Genomic DNA, 10000 nt, shown 5'->3' on the forward strand with positions numbered 1-10000 from the left:
AATGAAGTGTAACAAGGACATACATTTACATTTGATATATATAAAATAATGTGAGGCCTCATTTTAAAACACCACTGATCTCCAAGGGCAGTGAGAGCGGAGGAAGCAGCGAATCGACTTCTGGCAGTGAAAGGTGCTTTCCTCAACTTCATGACCTCCTCATGCATCCATCCGTCTATCCATCCTCATCGTGACCTCAGACATACCAATTATCCAGCCGTGAACGTTCGGGACAGGGCGGAGGGTTCCAGTGGAACCTGGCGCTCACGACAGACCGGGGGCAGTCAACTCAGGATCCGACTCAAACTGGGCAACTCTTCCCAAAGGGGGAAACCCTGCCGAGTCTTGATCCCCAGAAGACTCAAGCTATCGACTCCAGTCCTCCACGGGACTGGACATTTAATATTCAACAATATTATTGATCTCCTGTTTTGACAGCATTATATGAGAACTGAACTGAGCTGGACGATGACATACCGGTTTTCTCCAGAGCAGCTGTATAAATATAAATGAACATTTTTTTTTTTTAAACAAAAATGAACCATCACTGAACTGACTTAAGCTGGATTGTGACACTATTTTCTTCTAGACACAAACTTTGTTGCATTATCTTCCTGTTATCTCTGTAAAGCTGCTTTGAAGCACTCTGTACTGTAAAAAGCACTGTATAAATAAAGGTGATTGACTTGACAGAGCCTCGAATGAGACGTTGGGTCCGTCATGAGAAGGATCCGCATCCTCACCCGGAGACTCCATGTGCCGGAGAATTGGGAGGCCTGTGCGGCAGAGATCACACTATAAGCCTCTGATCACTCTGCGTATTAACTGAAGCGGACTAATGACCAGAAGGGGGAATAACAGATGGGACTCCACCTTTGTCAAGGTACTGGGGTCTCGATCTCAACATTGCGATGGTCATTTTCCCACACAGGGAACCCGATCATCACCGAACGCTGCCTCAGCACGCTTACGGCCGAGACACGTGAGGCAGGGATCATGGCTGTCAGACGGGCCAGCAAACACACGGCTGGAACGCCATCTTTAGAAAGATGCAACTTGCCCTTTTAGGGAAACTGCTCTTTTATTAGTTGAAGCACCCATGGGTGAAATCATTGCACTTAGCTGTGCACGTTTGCTCTTTCATGCAACACCTGCCGACTACGCCATCTCCCCCACCCAGAGCTTCTGTTCTGTGTCAGCGCACACAGAAGCCGTCCGCAGAGCGCTGAAGCGTTCGACCGCTCGCTCCGAACCGGAAAGCTGAGTTGCATGCTTGCTTATATATACCTGTATACGGGGAACGGCTTGCCATAGAAATCTCACTCGCCAATGTGCATTGGCTTGTTTTTGCTCTCAGGCGAGATCCCACTGCGCCAGTCAGTTCTTATGTAACGTGTGTGAAAGAGAGAGAGTGTGTGTGTGAGTTTGTGAGTCTGAGTGTGTGTGTGTTTGAGAGTCAAGTCAAGTCAAGGTAGTTTTTATTGTCTCCCGTAGGATAAATTGGTCTTAGATGAGAGAACTGCTGCAACATCAACCCACCAAAAACATCCATCATGCAAACATTAATATTCATTCCACATAAAACTTTCCTCCCTAAACTAAATAAAAGCACTATTCGTAAATAAAGAATCGGTCACTGATAGGTCAATATGTTTATTGCTGCACGCTGTGTGTGTGTGTGTGTGTTTTCCTTGTTTCAATGTGAATAAATACAGATAAGCTTTTATATTATGCGAATGATCCTTTAGGCACTGACCTGTAGAACACAAATCTCTCTCTCTCTCTCTCTCTCTCTCTCTCACACACACACACACACACACACACACACACACACACACACTTTCATTTCCATAACAGCGTGCAGCAATAAACATAATGACCTGTAAGTGAGCACATAAATCAAATGTCCCGGTCCAAACAAACGCAGGTCAGACACGATAAACCATCTGCTGATCCGGCTGCGTTTGTTCTCGTATCTTTCCATCGACTTCTATTGTGTTTATATCTAATGGTGTTTGTCTTCTATTGTGTTTATATCTAAAGCTAATGGTGTTTTCTCTCCCCTAAGTGTCACAAACACCAGCATAATGATACATTTTGTAACAGGGAGAACAGCTTTTTCTGTTTTAGTGCGTTGCCATGTGGTTGCTAGGGCATTACTTTTTTTCTTTTTTTTTGGTTTGTTATGAAAATGTCTAGTTAAAAAAATCAAGGACCACAATAGAAATAAGTTAATGCAACTTTATTGCTACTTTTTATGTCAGATAAACTCACCTCAGCTGTTTGCTCAGGTCCGAGTAGGGTTAGTGCGTGTCTATGGTGTTCTGGTTTCTAGGGCATCGCTAGGTAGTTTCTAAGCTGTTGTCAGTACTTGTATTATGTCTTACATGGTGTCTATGTAGGCAGCTCACTAGTTTTGGAAACCAGTCCGTTCTGTCTCAGGACAAAGTCTAATGACAATGAATAGAAAAGCGTGTGTGTGTGTGTGTGTTTGACTCGTGACTGAGGTTAATTGTTCTGTGAGCGTATGTCTTTGAGTTGCTGTAATTGAATAAGAGTCCAGAGGGACTGTACAACAGTGAAAGCCCGATGACCTTCACGAGGAGCTGGAGGCGTTGAGCTCTCGAGAACTACACCACACACACAACACACATCAGGACTCACAACTCAAGGACACGCAGATGAAAAGACAGTTTTGTTCTCTTTTGAAAGCGTGTTTTTGTTTGTGTCGTTTACTTACATAGTTGATGACTTTAAGCTGAAGAGAAGCGGCGTCCAGATCGTACAGCTCACCTGTCAATCACACACACACACACACACACAGTATCTCTCAGTTTGACTGGCCAAAACTCACTGTATCTGAGAGATAAAACGTTTCTTTTGTTCTAAAATTAACATTATGTCACATACAATATCACACTCGTTTATTTCACAGACCTTTAATGCTAAAGACAGGTGTGTGTGTGCGTGTGTGTGTGTTTACCACACAGCTGTAAGATCTTGCGGTCGAGTTCTCTGTAGTCCTCTGGCTGTGGTTTGGGCTCCACTGGTGCATTGTGGGATTGATGACCGTGTGGCCGTTTGGAGCATCTCTGCACGTTTCTCACTCTCTTACAGGCCACGGTGAGCTGATGGACACACACACACACACACACACACACACACACAAACACAAACACACTCTGTCTATCTGTCTGTCAAAAATAATATTGATTAACATTAACATTACGTATACTGATTATATTATTCACAAGAAGAACAAGTTATTACATTTCGATGCAAGGTTATAAATACAGTCATGTTTCTCCTTTCATTTTAACTCATGTTGACATTAATCAGCTTGAGCACAAACACAGGGATGAACGTTTCCTTTCTCAGTCCTTCGGTCAGTTCTGACAGAAATCCCTTTTTCTGATCTGCACATATATCTTCATGAAAGAAACACACATAACTCTGACCGCTTGTACATGGCCTTCAGATTTAATATATTAATAATAAAGCAATTAATAAAAAATAAAGTACATAAAATAATAAAATAAATAAAAATAAAGCAAATTTCAGAATAATAAAAATAATTTTATAATAATTTAATTAAAAAAAAAAATTCATAATTTTTATTTAATTTTTTATTCTGAAATTTACTTTATGTTATTTTGTTATTTCATTTTATTTTTTATCTACTTTATTTTTTATTTTATTTTTGAATTCTTTCAAATTTTCTGCCTGTTCAGTTCTCCTCTATTCAGTGTTATTCTCTCTCTCTCTCTCTCTCTCTCTCTCTCTCTCTCTGTCACGTTCACTGTGTTTTCTGATGGAGACCGACACACACACGCGCGTTTGCGTACATTACGAGGGCAAACACAGCTAATGGAGGACCACAGTCTCTCTCTCCTTCATTCCTCCGCTTCTGTTCTTCATCTCACAGAAACACGTCAAGCGTTTAATTAACAGAGCGGATCCAGAGAGTGGAAATACTGAGTGTTTCTTCACATCTATATCGGCTGTTTTAAAGCCGTTGGATCAGAAGACACGACCATTATATCGTACAGTAAAAGAGAATACATCATATTAGAAACTTTTATTCAACAAATCGACTTCTGCTGTTTCTTTCTCTTTATCTCGAGACTCTGTCCTTTCTTTCGCGTTTCGTTTGCTCTCCTGTTCATAAGATGCTTTTAAAGCATCTGATGTTAAATTGCTTCTCTAATCAACAGAATCAAAGCTCTGTGGAGTGTGTGTGTGTGTGTGTGTGTTCTGATGATGATGATGGTAGTATGATGAAAGCTTTTGGACCCTTATCACCTCAAATAAAACCTGAGGAGAACGAGGAAGCTTGGCTTTTGACTCCACTGAGAGAAACATGAGGATGAAAGAGATGAAATACTATAGAGCCGCTGCTCTCTGGTCAATTCTACATTTGTGTTTTTGTTTTTGTTTTTTATTTCATCAGAATGGTACAAAACTTGGTAAAACTGGCACTTGCTGTGTAAACACACACAAAAAAATCATGGACATGATTAGAAATAATATTCACACTTGTGTTTCTCGCGGTCTGAAATGACGCGTTGGAAATGACTGAGAGTTTGCTCTAGTGGAAGCGTCTGGAACTGCAGCCGAACACACTCTCACTGAGAGATCATTTATCAGATATCAACCTCACATTTGAAACACAGCGAGTTTAGATTTATGGCTTTGATTCTCTCACAGTTTTAGAGAAAAGCGTGGTTTTGGATATATATATTTCATATAAAACTTGAGAATAGTATTTTAGCGCATTTTTCATAACAATAAACGTAAAATTCTTTAACTTTTTTTAAGTTCACTTTTTTCAAAACTTTTTTCACTTCATCAATAATCTGCCAAGTTTCGTCTTTGAAGAGATCAAACTTCAGTCTGTCGCTCTAGATTTTCAGGTCTATGCTCAAAAAGTGAATAAATGGATTATAAATACAGCGCAAATATAATTTAGTACCATAAAATCCCCTAAAAATACAAAATATTAAATAAAAAACATTACCGAACTAAAAAATGGTACATTAATTTAATTGAACAATTCTGTCATATTTGACCGACACGTGAAGAGCACCAGACGGTTAAGCTCTATATGTTCTGTGTGTGTATGTGTGTGTGTGAAGTGTGTGTTGGTCTCGTGTCTTACGTGTTTTTCCAGGACGTTGAGGTTTTGTTCGTCTTGTTCTGTCAGCGCTTTACAGCAGAGCTGTGGAGAGAGTTACAGTGTGTCAAATACATCACACAATCCATTACTTCTCTCAGCAAACCACCTGCTCTATTTCTGCCAGCACTCACACACACACACACACACACACACACACACACACACACACGTCCTCTGGCGATTTGCTCCATTTATTTTAGGGGTCATACTGTGACCTTTGACCCCGAGTCTGTCTGCAAGAGTCCCAGAGAGACACTCAACACACACACACTCACACACACACACACATTTCCCATGAGACACAGCGGCTGATCTAATAGTACCGACACTAAAGGACTGAAATGAAGTGAAACTAGCTCTGATCCAAATACTGTTGAGAAACTGTTGAAATTAATACTTTTATTCATCATGGACACATTAATTTGATCAAAAGTGACAGTAAAGACATTTATAATGTTACAAAAAATTATATTTAAAATAAATTATGTTCTTATGAACTTCACACCAACACCATTCATCAAAGAATCCTGAAAAATCAAATGTATCACGTTTTTACAAAATTTCAAGATTGCTAATAATCATAAATGTTTCTTGATCATCAGATCCTCATATTAGAGTGATTTGTGAAGGATCATGTGACACTGAAGACTGGAGTAATGATGCTGAACATCAGCTTTGATCACAGGAATAAATTACACTTTACTGTATATTCACATAGAGAACAGCTGATTTACACTGGAATAATATTTCACAGTTTTACTGTATTTTTGATCAAATGAGGAAGCATGAATGCAATTACAATGGCATAAATAATGTTATGAGATAATGTTTTAAATACAAAAATATTAAAAAAATGTGAAATGATGGTAAAAACAAAGTGATACTTTTAAAAGGGGTGGTGTGGCGCAATGGATAAGACACATGCCTTTGGTGTGAGAGACCCGGGTTCGAATCCACTGTGAGACACCAATGTGTCCCTGAGCAAGACACTTAACCCCTAGTTGCTCCAGAGGCGTGCGACCTCTGACATATATAGCAATTGTAAGTCGCTTTGGATAAAAGCGTCAGCTAAATGAATAAATGTAAATGTAAAATGTAAATGTAAAAGAATAAACTAAAACCGCCAGTAGGTGGCGACAATTAACTGTCTTAATGAGTGAGTCATTGAATCATTCATTCATTCATTCGTTCATTCAGTAACAAAGCAAGTGTCTGTATTTATGAACGAGTCACTGAATCATTGACTCTCCCGATTCATTTAAAGCCGCAGATTCGTCCACTAATGAAACCCTCTGATGTCGTTCTGCCGTGGCTTCTGTTCGAACAACACGAGCAATACTGTGTTTAAACTGAACATCACTTAAGATTACCTCTTTGCTTGTTGAACAAAATCAGTGTGTTGATATTTGGGAAAAATTTCTTGCTTATATTTTTGTCAAGTCAAGTCAGCGCTTTACAGAGATAACAGGAAAATAATGCAACAAAGTTTGTGTCTGGAAGAAAATGGCGTCACAGTCCAGCTTAAGTCAGTTCACTGATGCTTCATTTCTGTTTTAAAAAAAGTTATTAATTTAGTTCATTTATATATATAACCGCTCTGGAGAAAACTGATGTCATCGTCCAGCTCAGTTCAGTTCTTGTATTTTGTGAAATTAAATGTTCATTCATTATGATGATATATTTATATATTATTTTAATACATTTTATTCATTCAACATACAAATATCTGGAGTTTGACAGGAAATGTCTTGAAATGTTTTATTAAAGGTGGAGAATTTGATGCAAAAGCTCTTTTTTGATGGGATGAATTTACATTTACATTAGAGTTTATTTTCTATTAGAAGCTCAAGTAAATGTTTGTTGCCTTTCATCGGTAACCTGGGAAGAGCCTAAAGAAGATCTGATACAATCCGTCACAAACCACTCTTTCTGTCGCCGCAATAAAACGTCTCCCCTGCGCTCAGAAATCATAAAGTTTTATTACTCTATTAGAAATAAACACTTTAATTAGACTACTGTCGCCTGTAAAGCTGCAACATTGGGCAGCTCGTTAAAAATAACGAGCTATTACATATTTCCACACGCAAAAAACAACCTGACATTCATTCGTCTAAACTCAGGATTCATTCGTTCAGAGCTGGAGAGAGAGAGAGAGAGAGAGAGAGAGAGAGAGAGAGAGAGACAGAGAGAGATAGAGAGAGAGAGAGAGAGAGAGAGAGAGAGAGAGAGAGAGACAGAGAGAGATAGAGAGAGAGAGAGAGAGAGAGAGAGAGAGAGAGAGAGAGAGAGACCTTTGAACAACTTTTATTACAAAAATTTAAAAAAAACAGTCTTCAATCAATTATTTAGCCAACAAGAAAACAAAAAAAATAAATAAATAACAAAACAACCATAAACCTTTTTACAACCATTATCATCATATATAATTATACATAGATTTGTAAATTGCCATTATAGTCAACATCGCAAATACAGTTATTTATAGCCCACTTGAACTTGAAATCTTCAATATTCTCATTCAGTCGATAATATTCAAATTCTATTCTTAACCTTGACTTCATCAAACCCTCATAAATCAGTACCACATCAGTTTGTCCCATACCACCTATTTTACTTTTACGAGAGAGCCAAACAGCTAACTTTGCTTGTCCAAAAATAAAATTGAGTAAATGACAAATCTCTCTCTTGCTACGTTTATATTTAGGTCCATAGATATAAAACTCAAGTGTAAAAACTTCTCCCAAAGTCTGACACCACCCTCCAAGAATTTCAAAAAGAGGTAATAGTCTACTACAGTCAGCAAACAAGTGAAAAACTGTCTCCTGCTGTTCACAGAAAGGGCACCCTATCCCCGCTAGTGGATCAAAATGTGCTCTGTGTCTGTTTGTAGCTATAATACCATGTACAACGCGCCACTGCAGGTCTCCAGACCTTTTTTCAATGGGGGGCTTGTACATGGTCCTCCAGCTACCTTTCGGGGAAGAGTCTGATCCAAAAAATTCTGTCCATTTAGACTCTTTTACAGTTTCAAGTGCATGAAGATGAAGAACTTTTACACACAGCATATAAAGAGCTTTTTTCCCAATGTCTCTGAAACGCCCCAGTTGAGGTGTCTTAAAGGACAGAATACCACCTCCAATTCCTTGCCACAAGCCAGTCGCAGCTGTAATATCCAGTTCTGGGAAAGAAGAAACAGCATTTTCTTTTTTGTGTAAAAATAAAGAGTCTCTATAGTCCACCGGCATGCACTCATATAGATGGTTCAACATCCTCTGCACAACTCGAACTGATCTTATACCAAGCTTGGTAGCCAGAGTCTCTGCAGAAATCCATCCATCTTCAGTCAGTAAGTGTCCAATCTTTACAATATTTGCAGACCATAAAGCATGCCTCACAGAAGTTGATTTTAGAACATCCACATCAATTTTTGGGTTAAAGATCAAGGGTTCTTCCAATAACCACTGACTCTGTTCACCGTTTATATCTCTGCAAACTTTTAAAAGAGTCCACGCTCTCAACATTGACTTGTAGAACGATGACAGACCAGTTAAGTCCAGCTTATTAATGTCCATTAAGAACAGTTGACGATCATAACCCATTTTACCTGCTCTTCTCAGGAGGCCATGGGCTACCCCACGCCAGCTCACTTCTTCACCATACAGGAGTCTTTGAGCTGTCTGAAGTCTGAAAGCTTTGATTCTAGACCTGATGTCAATGAGTCCTTGACCTCCCTCCGTCCTGGGCAGATAAAGTACTGGTGCTTTTAGCCAGTGACACCCGGACCAAAAAAAGTCAACTAGTTTTTTCTGAATGTCCGTTATCAATTCTTCTGGGGGTTCTAATATCATCATTTTATGCCATAAAGTAGCAGCAATAAGATTATTACAGACCAAAACTCTACCCCTATAGGATAACTGAAGGAGCAACCATTTCCATAGAGACAACCGAGCACATGTTTTCTCCACTAGTCCCTCCCAATTCTGTTTCCTATAATCTTCAGATCCTAAAAACACCCCTAAGTATTTAAAACCTTCTCTTCCCCATTGCAACTCTCCAGGAAGGATGGGACCATTATTGTCTTGCCCACACCATACTGCCACACTTTTGCCCCAATTCACTTTTGCAGAGGATGCTCTTTCATAAGTTTCTAAACACTTTTTAACAACATTAATATCTTGATTACCTCTTATTAAAACTGTAAGATCATCCGCATATGCAGACATTTTAATAAACTGTGAAGAATCTATTTCTCTGATATGCAGTCCCATTAATTCTCTTCTTAATTTACAGAGTAATGGCTCAAAAGCAATACTATAAAGCTGCCCTGAGATAGGGCAACCTTGTCTAATACCCCTCTGAACCTTTATGGGGACACTGAGACTGCCACCTATTTTTATCAAGCAAGTTGCCTCATTATAAAGCAATTTTATACATGAAATTAAATTTTCTCCAAATCCAAAAGCCTTAAGAGTCTCAAAAAGAAAAATATGGTCAACTCTGTCAAAGGCTTTCTCTTGGTCCATTGACAAAAACCCAACATCAACATTGTTGTAAAAAGCATAGTCATACAGATCCCGCATCAGATGTAAATTATCTGCAATAGATCTGCCCTTTACACAATATGATTGATCCGTATGAATAATTTCATGTAATACATCATTTAACCTTTTAGCAAGACACTTAGAAAGAATTTTATATTCTGAACATAAGATAGCTACAGGTCTCCAATTTTTTAGTAGTGTCAAATCTCCCTTCTTTGGAAGCAATGTTAAAACAGCACGCTGACAACTTCTTGATAGACATCCTTCACTTATACATTTCTGA

At 38.8% G+C, this 10000-nt stretch overlaps 1 protein-coding gene across 6 annotated transcripts in view; it reads right to left on the reverse strand.

Moving 5' to 3' along the window:
- Positions 1 to 10000, reverse strand: part of pde2a (phosphodiesterase 2A) — a 168688-nt gene that overhangs the window by 32192 nt on the left and 126496 nt on the right. For all 6 annotated transcript variants that reach the window (XM_084127280.1, XM_084127285.1, XM_084127282.1 and 3 more), the window contains 3 exons: positions 5159 to 5218; positions 2984 to 3128; positions 2741 to 2793 (listed from right to left, as the gene is read on the reverse strand). In XM_084127280.1, coding sequence (XP_083983406.1) covers positions 2741 to 2793; positions 2984 to 3128; positions 5159 to 5218 — 258 coding nt within the window. The remainder of the gene's footprint in view (positions 1 to 2740; positions 2794 to 2983; positions 3129 to 5158; positions 5219 to 10000) is intronic.

The sequence above is a fragment of the Abramis brama genome, assembly GCF_963993115.1.
Source record: "Abramis brama genome assembly, chromosome: 10".
In the NCBI taxonomy this organism is placed as follows: Eukaryota; Metazoa; Chordata; class Actinopteri; order Cypriniformes; family Leuciscidae; genus Abramis; species Abramis brama.